Below are 14,473 nucleotides of genomic sequence, written 5' to 3'. Positions count from 1 at the left end.
CAACGACCCGACGATGCGTGTTAGCCCGGTCTCCCGAAGAAGCGGATTGGATCATTAAATATATCAATCGCAAATTTCAGCTTTGGCGACGTTCAAACTCTTTTATTATTTCCCTAGTTTTGTATTTTAGGTTTTTTTATATATAGCACATAATGGTCAGTACGAAAATAAAGCGTTTGCGCTTGAAACGCGAGCATGCAAATCTGTTGAATGTGGTTTAGAGATAATATCGAGGTCAACTCTGCTAACTGTGGCTAATGGTTTAGAGCGGAGGAAAAAGATATCCGTTTCCTAAAGTACGTTTTCTTGAATATTTACGGTGTTATTTTTAAGTACTAACGGAAGGTAACTGTGTAGCACGTTTGGGCTCCAACTGGTATATATCCCATCTTATAAATTTATTACGCTCTTTGAAAAAACATAATACACTTTTTCGACAATGGCTTCGAAGGTCTGAATACAATTGAAACTAATGTAATACAGGTGGATGGTGGCCGAATCCCAAAAATTGGAAAAGAAACACCTACGGTGTCGGAGCGTCGATTTTCCTTGGAATTATTTATCTCAGATTCTTCGGACCTCAAATTATGACACCTACTTTCCGTCCTGAAGTTCAAGACAAGGTATGCCGCGTGCCGTAATGCTTTTGTCAGATTTTAGAATTTTTAAACTAAATTTTCTAGCTTGTATTGTGCTTTGAGGACGCAGCTAGAGAAGGAAGAATTAAAGCTGGCACTCGTTCAGCAGCCAGCAGCGACAAACCAGTGGATTTGGCAGCTGAAGTTTCCGGCGTTATCAACGGTTTAAAACAAGAGTGATTACAGAGAAAGGGCTTTTCGAATTTGCATACTTGGGGAATGTCATTGTATTGAAATAATGAAGCTGATCACTTTGCTTAGATACGCATTTGTCGATTGGTTTTGTATTTCCTCGTTTTTGTTTGATGGATTATACAAGGTTACTTTTAGGGATTTTAATACGATAAAATTCTATATATATACAACTCGCGCAGTTACCTGACGCTGAGTAGTTAATCGTTCACCGTCAGCTGCTAGCACATTCGTATCAGATGTCAAAAAGGCGCGCAATTAACAAAATAGTATTAATCAAATATATGTGAAATAAATAAGCTTTGCCCCACTTTATCACTCTTTAATCTCAAACGAGGACAGGCTCTGCAGCGACCTCTGCTGCAATTTCTTCAACTGCATTTTCAGTGTCGCTAGTCTCTTCAACGACCGCCTCCGTTTCTTCTTCCTTCGACTCCGTAATCTTAGATGGCACATCCTTGGATTGCGGCTGAACTTTAAACACCCGCATGAGCAATTCTTGAGTGTCCTGCTTCGCAAGCATAAGATTAGTTGACATCTTTCCACGCCACATTGGGTAAACTACTGGCTTGCGGCCATCTTCCAAGTCAACTTCCAAAAACATGCAACCTTCACTGATTCCCTCTATCTGCTTTTGAACTTCCTTGTCTGCTATTTGCTCAATTCTGTGAAAAGTGAACTTACAAAGAGATAGCAAGAACACTTTGTTTGCAACTATAGTTCTGCTCTTTCTTCCGTTCTCCTGGTCAGCTATGTGACGGTAAAGCAAGAATAGACCATCAGATTGCACACGCCAGGGACAAACACCGTCTAGAGTCTTTTGGATTGTAAACAGCTTGACACCGGCGTGAAGAAGCTTCAGCTTCTTTTCATTGAGAGTAATAAGTGGTCTGACATTCGGGTGCACGTAGTAGATAGAACGCATCGGATCTCCAGAAGCATTGCGCACAAGAAGAGACTCGCGCGGAAAATCTGGAGATATACTGTAAAAATTGTAACATTCATTCAACGCAGGATGATCTGTGGCTAAAAACTTGAACGGCTCCTCGTTCGCATCCCGGGGAAGTCGTACTTTCCTGGGAACAATGTCTTCGTGAGGCTTGGGAGGGGCAGCAGCTGCAGGTCTAACCTCGGCAGGAACTTCAGCAGAAGTCTCCAGAGGTCGCACCTCTTGACTAGTAGTATCTTCAGCAGGAATCTCTACAATCTGCCTTTTAACCTCATCCGCTACTAATTCTTCTTCTGCTTTGCGCTTAGCTCTTAAGGCAGCATCAGTAAACTCCGCTGTCTTTTCAAACACTGTAATAAAGAAACCACCAGTATCCTGCAAGTGAGGATAGACTCTGAAGCAGTACTCGATTCCAAGCTCCTTCAAATCATCTTTGGGAAAGAAGGAATCGGGAATGCGATCAGTCGGACTTGTGATCCATTCTTTATTTTTGCCCATAACTTTCCAGTTGGTCATGCCAGGACGTCTGATAAGATGTGGAAGCTCGTTGCTGCAGTCGACAAGTTTAGCGCAGCCCCTCCAGTCTCTCAGAGCCCGAGCGACAACAGCTTCGTTCTCAATAGGGTTCAGTGAGCAAGTAGAATAAACAAGTCTTCCACCAACTTTGAGATGATGAAGTCCTCTAATCAAAATTTCGTATTGGGTGTTATGAAGGCCATCTGCGTTGCCAGTATTCCAATCTCTCCATACGTTGATGTTCTTACGCATCGTACCGTCGCCTGAACAGGGTACATCGCAAAGCACCCTGTCGTATTTCAAGTACGTAGGGACAGTACGACCTGCGCCGTCGACAGACTCCGAAACAGCGATACGAGGAAATAGCTTGGCATCGTGACTGACAATGATCAAGTTCGGTGAGTTGAGTCGCTTGACCTGGTGAATCAGCATGTGCGCGCGCTTATAGTCCTTGTCGTTTGCCACGACAAGTCCTGTAGGCTCAGGAACTGCATGAAGGGCTTCAATCAACTGAGCTGTCTTAGATCCAGGAGCTGCACACATGTCAATAACAGTGTGTTCGGGCTTAACGTCGAGTAGGAGGGGAGGAAGCATAGACACCGCTTCCTGGCGAGAAATGTTGCCCTGTAAACAGAAGAATGTGAGAAAGCACGAAACATTACAGTTACCAGTATGCAAATCAATTTAACTTACCACTTCAGTTTCGGAGACAAGAAATTTCTGGAATCTAGAGAATGGGGGACTCTTACGAATGACTGTCTTGCCAACTCTGATCTGCCAAGCAAGCTCGTCAGGATAGTAAGGGAGAGGAGAAGGTGGTTGAACTTCCTCGCCATCCCAAATGATATCTTTCAAATACGGAATGTACTCATTGACTAGTGCATCTCTGATTTTAGTCGGGTCGTGCTCACTGGTTCCTGTGATGCGGAAAGTGACGGGAAGTGGAGCTTTGCAAGCAGCGAAGAATGTATCCCACTCTTCTTCCGGAACTATTCCTTGAGCTTTGTAGTAAGCGACGAACCTCTCGTTCCTATTACAGTTAGATTTGAAGTAGATACTCTTATAAGATTCTGCGTACTCTTTCGGAATCTCCTTGTATCCGTCTTCCCATCCAGCACTATCACGCGATCTCTTGGGTTTCTTTTGACAATGATTTTAGCATCTTGAAATGTTATACTAATTTCGCTTTCGAACAAAAAGCTTACCTCTCTTCTTCCGCGGCGACCCATTCTAGATGATTCTAATAAATAAGTAAGAACCAACGATAAGGATATTATAGACAATCAAATGAAAGCCTAGTCTCGTCGTAAAACTCTTGGTTAGAGAAAGACGGAAGTCCACATAAAAATTTTAAATCGAAGACGTGCGGCTCAATATTTTTTTGTGCTTGGGAGATCATGTCTCGCAAACTGTGTAAGCAAGAAAGAACAATATAAAAATAGTCATCGTTTCAGGAGTGCAAGCAGATTGGTATGGCCAAATCAAGGTAAGATTAACAAGTTCGTACAAACATCATGTAAAAAGCTTACGCGACTAGGTTTGAATATGTTCGAACCTATGAACAAGATCAAGTCCTGCTACCGAACACCTATATAGTTATCCGACTAGATGGTCGAGGATTTCACAGATTCTCAGCGCATTACGGTTTTGCAAAGCCCAACGACAGTCGTGCTTTGAATTTAATGAATAAATCAGCTGTGAGCTTGATGAAGCAAATATCAGATGTGTGTGGTGCTTACGGACAGAGCGATGAGTATTCCTTTGTCCTGCAGCGTCGCTGCAGACTGTTTGATCGGCGAGAAGCGTAAGTAATACAACAACGAGAAATCTAGCGATTCAAAATATCATATTTGTGACTGATGTTTACCTATAGGAAACTTGTTTCGACGTTTGCGAGCACATTTACGGCATACTATCAGTTTTATTGGCATGACTATTTTCCTGATCAGCCATTAGTTGCCAGCATGCTACCTTCGTTTGATGCTCGCGCTGTACAGTATCCTTCACTTGCTGAGCTCAGAGATTATTTCAGCTGGAGGCAAGCTGATTGTAAGTTTTATGTTGTGGTCTTTGTCGAGAGTACATTAATCATTTTATAGGTCATATTAACAACCTATACAATACCTCATTTTGGACGCTTATCATAAAAGGAGGTCAAACAGAGAAAGAGGCCGAACATACACTTATGGTATGCAGTTTATATTTGTTGACCGATACTGGTGCTCGCTAACTGTGACATACACAGGGCTCAAACTCAGCAGACAAGAACGAGCTTCTATTTTCTAGATTTGGGATAAACTACAACAATGAAGATGCCATGTTTAGAAAAGGCACAATGCTCATTCGAGATATATCTGGAGCACCGTTACAAACGCAGAATCCTAGCCAAAAAGACCATATAGCTTTGCAGAAGAAGTCGAAAAGGCAAGTTGAACGGGAAGAAAAGAAGCGAAATAAGGCGGAGATCGTTGAATCACACGACGATATCATAGGAGACAATTTCTGGAGGGAGTCATATAAATGGTTATCTTAATAGTTATTATAGTTCTGAATAATTTATATGGAATATAAAAGTCTCTCCGGTCCACATGATCAAATCTGCTGCATCGGGCAAAATAAGACAAAACTGATAGTTCCAGTAAATTCAGGCTAGATCTTTAGAGTGGCAATAACTAGTTCTGACGGCGGAATTTCGCTGCCAGCCAAGATAAACTGATGTGCGAGTTTCATATAGTATGTCGACGCGGCCGACGCGGCTGGAACTGTAAACAAAGGTACAGGCGCGTAAACCCAACTAACGTTTGGAGCGTAGTTGCTTAAGTAAGACACGTTTTTGCATTTATCGGCATAATCGCGCCACAGAGTGCAACAAATACAGTTCTCTCAGAGGTTTTTCCTGTTGATCAAATAAATACCAGGCAAAATTCCTTAACACAGCCGCTGCGCTTGGTTACAAGAACGATTATATTTCTTTAGAGGATATATACGTTGTTTAGAGCTTTGAGTGCTGTATATTTAGAAAAGTTGAATGCTTGCAGGGCATGAAAGGCAGCCGATGTCGTTCAAATTCGATTTCAAGACCATCAATGTGAGTGCCCCCGATTGCAAGCCTCAGCGTTGATCATAGCTAATTCGTTTATGGCAGTGGTCAAAAAATGATCCGGTATCTATAGTCAAAGCTTACCGCGAAGCCTTGCAATTGCAGGAGCACCAAAGAAAAAAACGTCAACTTGCAACTCCGAGTGATAGCAGCGACACGTAAGTTGAATTACTTTACGAGTAATGGGTATGCATGCTAACTTGTTGGAATTCAAGAAATGGATATCGCTCAAGCGATTCTATAATAACTTTACCTCTCAGTTCCTCGGAGAGTTGCGGAAACAACTCCAACGAAGAGAGAATAGATCAAAGTGGATCTGATATTAGTGAAAGTAGGGCTCTTGTTGTCGTCGTGCCAAATGAGGAGAATAGATCAGAACAGGTAATGTCTATTTGTGTTTTTAGTATACTCTTGGCTTATGTCAAAATTTCTAGATTCGGAAGCGTCGAGCTTCATCTTCAAGTGATCAACAGTCACCTGTACAAGCATTCGCTGCGCATCAGTTTTCTGCATCCGCAGCTAGGAATCCCCGGTCACGATTAAACAAGCTACAAAACTCTCGGATGAGAAAGCAAAATCGTCCAAAATTCAGCGCGCCACGGTTTTGGCAAGGTGTCCGAGCTTTAGCCGCCCCAGCTTCGCAAAGTGATCATTACAATGATTCGGTCCCTTCTCTGCCGAATATCATTACCTGTATTTCTCAGTCAGAGTCGACTTCTAGTGAAAAGGAGGATGCGGTTGTAAATGGCGCTAGTGAGACTGGTCCACTAGTAGCTACGGAAAGCATTCGTGGTCCATATGTCGATAGCGTTACTCAAACGGATAATTTTACTCAAAACTCAAAGAAGAGACCAGTAGATATATCTGAGATTGCGGCAGCTCGAAAAAAACGACCGGGCTATTTTTCTGCAAATTTCGAAGATAGCGATTCCGACGGCGAGGTACCAGTGGAAGAGCCAGTGCTTAAGAAGAGGCGGTTGTTCACTAGTGAGCCGCCTAATACAGTGGCTATGCGGTTATTTAATTCTGAAGGACCAAGTCTTTCATTTTCGCCCCGGAGAACAGGTGATATTGCCGCCAGAAGAGAACAGTTGATTCTCAGAGAGCAGGAGGAAGAAAAGAAGAAGCGGGAAGAAGAAGCACGACAATTGGAACTCAAGAAAATTGAAGAGGCACGCGAAAAGCTGGAGAAAGAGAGGAGAGAATTTGAAGAAGAGAAAAGACGAGAGCTCGAAAAGTTGAAGCAAGCCCAACGTGACCATGAGAGGTCCAAGGCTTCTGCTGAGGCCGCGGCGAAAGCTAAAGAGAGCAGCGTTAGCCTGGGTGTCAGTTTTAACAGCAACTCAGAAAAGTCTGACACATCTACAACGTCTACAACCAGTAAACCGAGTTTCGACTTCTCCTCTGGATCGGTGGAGAAGACAGCGCCAGAAAGTTCTTTCAATATACCAGCTTCTTTAGCTCAGAAGGTTGAGATGCCAAAACCTACAGCGCCAGCCAGTGGCTTTAGCTTTTCTGCCGGTCCCTCCAAGCTCTTGCAGAGCGGATCCAGACCTGAAGATACAGCCACTAAGCCCGCTTCCACTCAATTTTCATTTGGCTCGATTGAGGCTCAGGACGCTGACAAGAAAACTGAATCTGAGAAGGCCTCTTTTAGTTTTGGATCTATTGCCCCGTTATCAACTTCAGGGAACGCTGCTGCTGCTTCAAATGGAGCTTCTACTCCCATTGTCGGTGGGTTTTCCTTTGGATCAACTCCGACAACTAATAATTCAAAGCCATCGACACATGCTCCCGCATCTTCATCGCTATCTACCGCACCGCCTTCAAAGCCATTTTTGTCTGCTTCAGTAACAAATGGTACATCTGGAAAAGACGAGGAGAAGACGCCCACAACTCCTACATTCTCTTTCGGGGCGTCGGCATCTGGTGCTTCGACTTTGGAAACTGCATCAAGTTCAGCAGCTTTCTCATTTGGAAAACCAAGCACAGCACCAGCTGCGCCGTTTTCTTTTGGCGTCCCCTCGAGTGGAACTACGACGCCGACTTCTACTTCTACGTCTCTTCCTTCATTTGGTTCAACATCGACTGTTCCAGCCTTTGGAGCATCGACTACAGCCGCACCTAAATTTGGTGCACCTTCGTCTTCGGTACCAACCTTTGGTTCCCCATCCGCTACTGCAGCCCCGGTATTTGGCTCTTCGACATCGACATCGGCAACTTTCGGAGCAGCAAAGCCAGCAGCATCAGTTTTTGGTCCGTCTACTTCTTCGGCGCCTACATTTAGTGCTGCGACTTCAACTGCTCCTACATTTGGCGCACATACTTCTTCTGCATTTGGATCAACAGCTTCTGCATCCGCCGCCCCTGCTTTTGGTGCCACTGCTGCGTCTACGACTGGCTCTACCTTTGCATCATCTTCTACTCCTAGTTTTGGCGCGTCGAATTCGAAGACTGGGTTCTCGTTCGGTGCAACCTCCTCGGATCCCGCATCTGTTTTTGGATTTGGAGGTAATATTTCGTCTACGCCTTCGCCTTCTACTCCTGTTGCTAGCAAGCCCCCTAGTTTTAATTTCGGTTCAACTAGTAGTGCTGCACCTAGTGCGATCTTCAATTTTGGTGGGCCTTCGACTCCTGCTGCGAATCCAGGGACCCCGAACGGTACTATTTTTCTCGTTTAGAGCTATTAATATGTGCACGTGTTGCTAACCACTGAATGTATTAGGAACGGCGAGTACAGATGCCAATAATGGCAATATGTTCCTGGCTGCTGCACCTACAGGAGCAACACCAACTGGTCGAAAGCTTGCGACAATGAGAAGTCGACGAGCACCTAGACGTTAGTTACAGCCTTTTGGTTACAATAAGTGATTTTCTTCTCGATATTGATTCTCTTTTAAATTTAGAATAGCGAAGATAGTTATAAGAAGGGCGTTGAGCTATGCGGGGGAAATGTATAATAAGTCGAATACTTCTGTGTCGAATTTGTCAGACTGCAGATCACTAGACATTGATTTGCAAAGAGATTCCGAATCGCTGTAGCTCTGCACTCCATCAAACCGAGGACGAGTAATTTGGGGAATCCAGTCAGGAAGATCGGCCACACGACCGCGCTGAATTATAGATCAAATGTTAGCAGCAATTGAATAGCGAGGATGTCCAAACAACAGACAGGCTTGGTTACTTTTGATAATCGGCATCTGCAACAAGTTTTGTATACTTTGATATCGTTATCAAGAGTGAATTCGTATTCAGGTTTAGCGATAAGACAGCCAGGACATGATCGTAGGGGCGACGCGTCGACTGCAGGATCAATCACAGCTTCACCGAGCGCTCTCAGGGCGCCCATAGCAACCGGGGAGACCTGCGATGGCTCATCTGCGCTGTTATCCTCGACAAGTACTTGTGCAGTGTCGGGAAGCATCAGACGCGTATGCACAGGAGAACGTCAGAGAGAGGGAACGAGTGTGGGGACGTAGATTGGGTAAACAAGTCGCGTGCCGGCTACACGCGGTCTACAGACACTATGCCGCGGTGGAGTGTATTTATGGCTTTGAATGTGAAATATTATATATGTACGGTTTATCATACATCTTGTTCTTACTGCTCAGAGGCAAATAGGCATATATGGCCGCAGTCTCCTCGATAACAGAAGGCAGCAGGATGCAACAATCCTCCACCCTCTCTCCTGAATGCCAGAGCCTTTCCTGGGCAAATGAGTCAGATGCTGGTGAGGAAGAGCGACTGATGCTCCTGCTGCCAACTCCGCAGAAGCTGATAAGGCAGCGGTCTAGAATACGACTCGCAAGGTTCCCCCGCGTCGGTGCAAAACCGCTACTTGCTGTTTCTGTTGTCAAGCTTGCAAATCAGCACTGTACACGCCTAATAATTACTTGTCATAGCCGACCTTCTCTTTATGACATCTGCAATAATAAAACCCAGAATCTCTGGCGCCCGTCGCCCTTCGTCTCGTTGTGGCACGTCAGTTGACCAAGACCGAGTGTAATATGGGGTGAGGGCTTATCGCAATATTTGTTGTGAGAGATTGCCCCTAACTATAAACATGCCGCAAACTCCCCTCACTCAGCTTTTTCCTTATCAGTCCTCGTCCTCTCGCACAAAATTGTGTTTATCTACTGAGATAGGTACTATTGTTCTTATACTGATGGTTGTTCTAACGCCAATGTTACATTGTTTCGTTTGATAGTTGTATTGTGCAGTTCTAACGCACAAATCACACGGTCGTGGACTTGGATGCTAAATACGATGACATGGACGGAATTATGTCTGTTAATTCGGTGCATGCAGACATGTGTCCAGATTTAGTGGGTTACCGCGATACTTTTAGCGAGATGAATCATGAGTATGGAACTAGTCACCTTGATTGGAATCTGTCAGATTGCGTGGTCGGATATGGCGTGGCAGGTACGGGCGAATCCGAGGTATGGTTTGACGGGTATGCGGTCGAAACTGTGGGTTTGACAGCTACGATCGCAAGTTGGACAAACGATTTACCTGGGGACATACGATCGGTGTCGCAAAATCATTCGCTATATTGACGTATAATACCGGTGCTACTGCAACCGAGAGAATTGACTCAATTGGATCGTCGGTGGCTACTATCATTGGCACAATTATGGATATTGTCAACGTGAGATTTGCACGCAGTAACAATCCGTATAAAGCGTGTAGGACTCATGATCTAAATGCCCAGGAGTTCAATGGGAAACACTATGATTTCCGTATCTATCTATACACGCAGACGGGATCAGAGTGCCAGTTCGCCAAATCTGACGATCTTGAAAAGGTCGTCGAAAAAGGCGTGACTAGACATAAACCACAGGATGATGTGATAGGGGATTGTGTGACGTTTTACAATGGTGGTCAAACTGTTGCGTACATTAAATGGCGTAGGCAAGGCACATTAACATCATATGACGAGATATGGTGTACCAGATTATCAGGATTCGGTGTACCCAAACCTTGGAGGTCGTCTTTACTTTATGGACCATGAAAATAAGAAAAATAGATGAATTGCAAGAATCTAATGTACTTTAATAATGTTTTTCTAATATATATTCTCAGGGGAACTTCAAATGAACGCTTCTTCAGGGGCTGTTCCTCGACTTGCATGTGTTAAACCTTATATTGCCCTATTTTATTTTCACTCGAATCCCATCTGAGCTGAGAGGAGATATTTTGCTCAACATAGAGCTTGAGTTGCAGCTTTGAAAACCACCGAGATTGTAAAATACTGTGTGATTTGTGGAAATTTGAGTAGAAGGGCAGGTGCTAGACAGATGTAGTTAACTCTTAGTTCTATAACTTAGGTTAGTTAGACCTAGTTGAAGCCACGCAACATAAACCAAGTATACCTCGCATCAGAAACTCATCCGACCAAAATTTCTACACATTGAGACGCTTCGTTTTTTTTTCAATTGTATACTTTGTGTCTCGTTATATTTCTCGCGCTACCAAGGAAAAATTATCAAAGCGGAGAGCTGAAACCCTACATGATTGAAGAGTGAACTTTACACATCGGGCGAGTGGAACGGCGACGGCCAAGCGACACGCCAATTACATCTCTACTTCGGGACCTCAAATTGCCTTTCCGCCGTTTATATTTTGAGTCGTAATAACGCAGAACTCTTGATTGCGAATCTCTACGATTTTTAATATAATCTAGAGTTAAAATAATGACAGAAGAATTGCCGCAAGCTAATAACTGGATCCCGATATTCGAGGAAATCTTGTATACGCCTCCACGCAAAATAAGGATCATATGCGTTGGTGCTGGGTTCAGCGGTCTTATGATTGCGCACAAGGTTCAGCACGAGTTTAATTGCGAGAAGTATATGGACCTGCAAATTTATGAGAAAAATGTATGTACTTCTGTCTAATTTATACTTCTCTGGTTTTGACTTGTCTTAATACATAGGGCGGTATCGGAGGAACTTGGTACGAAACGAGATATATGGGCGCGGCATTAGATGTTCCGGCACATATGTATACATTCCAGTTTGAACCATATGCCGAGTGGTCTCATTTTCACGTTTATCGAGATGAGGTATTAGAGTATATGAATCGCACTACAAAGAAATATAACCTCGACAAGCACGTCGCGTTCAACTCACGCGTCGTTGCCGCACATTGGAAAGATGACGAGTCAAAGTGGCATCTGAAGGTAGAAAATTCAGACGGCAAGATAATCGAAGACGAAGCGGATGTGTTCATAGATTGCTCTGGTTTACTGAATAAATGGAAGTGGCCAGAGATTCCGGGAATCGAAGATTTCAAAGGACATATCGTACACTCTGCGAATTGGGACGCAGATCATGCTTATGATGGAGAACGTGTGGCTATTATTGGTAATGGTGCTTCTGGTATTCAGATTTTGCCACAGATGGTGAAGAGGGCGAAGTACACTGCAAATATCATACGCAGCCCAACATGGATTATGTCGAATTTTGGCGCAGAGTTCACGCCTGATGGTCGTAATTTTAAATGTGAGATTTGCAATGTATGATTATTGCTTTGCTGATATTAACCAATGATTTTTATTTTTAGTTTCTGAAGAGCAAAAGGCTATTTACAGATCAAATGCAGAAGTACATAGGAAGTTTCGGCATGAAATGGAGACGGCAACGAATAAGAGGTTTCCCTCTCTTCACAAGGGCTCTGCAGAGCAAAAGGCCTTTGTAGAGTATGTTACTGGAAACATGCGAAGAAGACTTGGAAACAATCCGGAACTTATTGAGAAATTAATTCCAAAGTATGATATCGGTTGCCGGAAAGCTACACCTGGAGACGGCTATCTCGAGTGTTTTGCGAATAAGTTAGCGGATCCTATTATTTCCGGCATCAAAAAGTTTACAGAGACTGGAATCGAATTTGATGATGGTGCAGTACTTGAAGTAGATTCGATTGTTTGCGCCACAGGGTTTGACACATCTTTTATGCCGAAATGGGATTTGAGTGGAAGAAACGGGGCAAGATTAGAGAAAATATGGAAGGACGCGCCTTATGCGTATTTCAGTACTGCACTACCAGAGATGCCAAATTATTTCATGGTCAATGGGCCTAACTCTGCGTCTGGTCATGCGCTGATTTTGACGGGGATGGCGACTGTGACGGACTACATATCGAAATGGCTCATGAAGATGTCGCAGGAAGGCATCAAAAGTATTGTCGTGAAGAAGAAGGCGATAGATGACTACAACACATATACACAGGAGTTTCTTAAGCGCATGGTATGGTCTGGTGGATGCGCGTCATGGTACAAGGCTGGAGCGGATCCAACTAAAGTAACAGCGCTATATGGTGGGAGCATGTTGCAATTCAAACAAATTATGAGCACTCTTCGACCAGAAGACTTCGAAATTGAGTATCTGTCTGCAAATATGTTTAGATTTATGGGTAACGGATATTGCGACATCGAGGTGAATGGTGGAGATCTTGCGTACTATTTGAAATAGTTCTTACAATTCTGGTGGGGGTCAATTTGTGCATAACGGCCTTTGGATTGTTAGCGGACGGAAAAAAAAGCTTCAGCTTCATTATGATGAAATCAACACCCGGAACCACGCAATTATGCATTGACTACCGCACTATATCGACTAGTATACCAGTTTTTCGATGCCGGTACCGGGTACATAATGCAGATTTAAAATTAACGAATCCTATTAGCCTGGAGTGTCTTTGTAGAATTATACCTGGGGATGCCAAAATATCGTGGGGACTGTTGGCCTCCAAGCGAATGCCAGAATAAGAATCGCTGCCAGTACGAATTTGATGGGTGTCTGTAACACTAGATAATAGAAGGCTCTGCTCGATATACAACGCGCTCGCCTGAGGAAAATTGCAGCCTTATTGGAATATTTATGACTAATTGATTTCGAACAACTTACGCGATCTTGCGTGATGTTGCGTCAATCTGAACAAAGCGTCGCGCTCTAACAATTAAGCTTTGCAGAGGCCAACTCAGTACAGATTTAAATCTAATGAATAATTTCTTATTGCAGACTAATACAGCAGAGTTGACTAATAGAATAAGCTTGAATTGGGATTAAGAAAGCGGTTAAGAATTAAAAGTGGAAGAAAAAGCAGATTTATAGAGAAGTGGAGAGTAGATGCTATGAGTTTGTTCGTATAGAGTACCAAAACGGATAGCAAAAGAAAAACTTTCGCACTATATAAGCGCCGTCAAAAAAAACTCTACAACGAGACATTCTCGAATGTGTTAAACTTTGCAATGAAGTACATAAATCAGATGAGAAGCAACACAGCACTGGATAGAGTACATGAATACTAAAGGTCGCTGCGGCAGAATATAGTTTAGTGGCGATGCGAGTGCGGGATGCTGCAGAATGCCGTGCTGTGACGTGGGAGTTCCGATCTCATATAGTACTGGCCTACACTTTCAGCTGAATTACAAACACACGCTTATATACTAATAATGAGTATTGAAGCGCGTATAAACATAAGGTTTGATCATTTGCATCATTCTCACTAGCAGCAGAGAGATTCAAAAGTCCTAGTCATAGGGCTGGTGCACAGCGAGAGGGTGCGGTTCGCCAGGAAGCACACAACCTAAACAAACTGTTACGAATCCCGGCTGCGGACTCTCAATCGTTATAGATGGACACAGTCTTCAGGTTAGAAACATTTAGTTTCTCGAGGCTCACCGATCTGCAATTTCTCTTCTACAAAGCGATAGTTTATTGCTCAAAATAGCAAATAGCTGATACGAGGAATACGAGGTCATGATTGGGAACAGCGATTAAGGTTTTGTGGCTCTTATCTGTTATCAATTGCCGGTCCACACACTGCCCGCCTGCTTGATCTCGCTTTGGCCTCCTTGGGCCCCTTATCCGTCTGACTCGTGCTGAGTCCTAGATGAGACTCATGGAAAATCCGCTGATAGATTGCAAGGTCTCTAGAACCCAATCTTCAATTACGCTTTTTCACGTTTTTCTCCATCAAGTGCTATCCGCTGACTATAGCTGACCCAGCCGTTCAGGTGTCGGCATTTGCAGGCTCAAAGCGAGAAAAACTGGTCGGCGATATGAGGCGCGCGGA

At 43.8% G+C, this 14,473-nt stretch overlaps 6 protein-coding genes across 6 annotated transcripts; 5 read left to right on the top strand and 1 right to left on the bottom strand.

Moving 5' to 3' along the window:
- Window positions 1-14: 14 nt before the first annotated feature.
- V2V93DRAFT_362852 (uncharacterized protein) lies at window positions 15-1,141 on the top strand. The gene is made up of 5 exons (XM_066908451.1): window positions 15-155; window positions 267-296; window positions 358-376; window positions 484-623; window positions 684-1,141. The coding sequence occupies exons 1-5, from the start codon at window positions 153-155 to the stop codon at window positions 816-818; spliced, it is 327 nt and encodes a 108-aa protein (XP_066768683.1). The 5' UTR covers window positions 15-152; the 3' UTR covers window positions 819-1,141.
- V2V93DRAFT_383714 (S-adenosyl-L-methionine-dependent methyltransferase) lies at window positions 966-3,618 on the bottom strand. Its single transcript, XM_066912204.1, has 4 exons — window positions 3,501-3,618; window positions 3,374-3,435; window positions 2,989-3,325; window positions 966-2,919 (listed from the first exon to the last, which is right to left on the bottom strand). The coding sequence occupies exons 1-4, from the start codon at window positions 3,522-3,524 to the stop codon at window positions 1,159-1,161; spliced, it is 2,184 nt and encodes a 727-aa protein (XP_066768682.1). The 5' UTR covers window positions 3,525-3,618; the 3' UTR covers window positions 966-1,158.
- An 80-nt stretch (window positions 3,619-3,698) lies between these two features.
- On the top strand, window positions 3,699-4,972 carry V2V93DRAFT_362847 (Thg1 C terminal domain-containing protein). Its single transcript, XM_066908450.1, has 5 exons — window positions 3,699-3,781; window positions 3,833-4,099; window positions 4,169-4,344; window positions 4,395-4,483; window positions 4,541-4,972. Exons 1-5 carry the CDS (start codon window positions 3,768-3,770, stop codon window positions 4,826-4,828), a joined length of 834 nt encoding a protein of 277 aa, XP_066768681.1. The 5' UTR covers window positions 3,699-3,767; the 3' UTR covers window positions 4,829-4,972.
- Window positions 4,973-5,350: 378 nt separating this feature from the next.
- Window positions 5,351-8,239, top strand: V2V93DRAFT_377611 (uncharacterized protein; the record flags this gene model as incomplete). Its single annotated transcript, XM_066911923.1, has 5 exons — window positions 5,351-5,383; window positions 5,441-5,553; window positions 5,611-5,776; window positions 5,830-8,056; window positions 8,121-8,239. The coding sequence occupies 5 exons, from the start codon at window positions 5,351-5,353 to the stop codon at window positions 8,237-8,239; spliced, it is 2,658 nt and encodes an 885-aa protein (XP_066768680.1).
- Window positions 8,240-9,666: 1,427 nt separating this feature from the next.
- Window positions 9,667-10,409, top strand: V2V93DRAFT_377609 (uncharacterized protein; the record flags this gene model as incomplete). The annotated part of the gene is made up of 2 exons (XM_066911922.1): window positions 9,667-9,851; window positions 9,881-10,409. The coding sequence occupies 2 exons, from the start codon at window positions 9,667-9,669 to the stop codon at window positions 10,407-10,409; spliced, it is 714 nt and encodes a 237-aa protein (XP_066768679.1).
- A 682-nt stretch (window positions 10,410-11,091) lies between these two features.
- V2V93DRAFT_319107 (uncharacterized protein) lies at window positions 11,092-12,870 on the top strand (the record flags this gene model as incomplete). Its single annotated transcript, XM_066907265.1, has 3 exons — window positions 11,092-11,277; window positions 11,334-11,901; window positions 11,963-12,870. The coding sequence occupies 3 exons, from the start codon at window positions 11,092-11,094 to the stop codon at window positions 12,868-12,870; spliced, it is 1,662 nt and encodes a 553-aa protein (XP_066768678.1).
- Window positions 12,871-14,473: the final 1,603 nt, after the last annotated feature.

Source organism: Kockiozyma suomiensis (assembly GCF_038497685.1).
Source record: "Kockiozyma suomiensis strain NRRL Y-17356 unplaced genomic scaffold V2V93scaffold_1, whole genome shotgun sequence".
NCBI lineage: Eukaryota > Fungi > Ascomycota > Lipomycetes > Lipomycetales > Lipomycetaceae > Kockiozyma > Kockiozyma suomiensis.
The sequence above is the reverse complement of the archived record's forward strand: the minus strand, read 5'-3'. Positions and strand labels throughout refer to the sequence as shown.

Excerpts from the sequence above, each read along its gene's own strand:
- V2V93DRAFT_362847 (XM_066908450.1), top strand. Across the intron at positions 4,100-4,168 it reads CTGTTTGATCGGCGAGAAGC|GAAACTTGTTTCGACGTTTG; the intron begins GTAAGTAATACA and ends GTTTACCTATAG. Across the intron at positions 4,345-4,394 it reads CAGCTGGAGGCAAGCTGATT|GTCATATTAACAACCTATAC; the intron begins GTAAGTTTTATG and ends ATCATTTTATAG.
- V2V93DRAFT_362852 (XM_066908451.1), top strand. Across the intron at positions 624-683 it reads GTCCTGAAGTTCAAGACAAG|CTTGTATTGTGCTTTGAGGA; the intron begins GTATGCCGCGTG and ends TAAATTTTCTAG.
- V2V93DRAFT_383714 (XM_066912204.1), bottom strand. The coding sequence starts at position 3,524 with ATGGGTCGCCGCGGAAGAAGAGAG. Across the intron at positions 3,326-3,373 it reads TACAAGGAGATTCCGAAAGA|GAACGAGAGGTTCGTCGCTT; the intron begins GTACGCAGAATC and ends TAACTGTAATAG. Across the intron at positions 2,920-2,988 it reads TTGTCTCCGAAACTGAAGTG|GGCAACATTTCTCGCCAGGA; the intron begins GTAAGTTAAATT and ends TTCTGTTTACAG.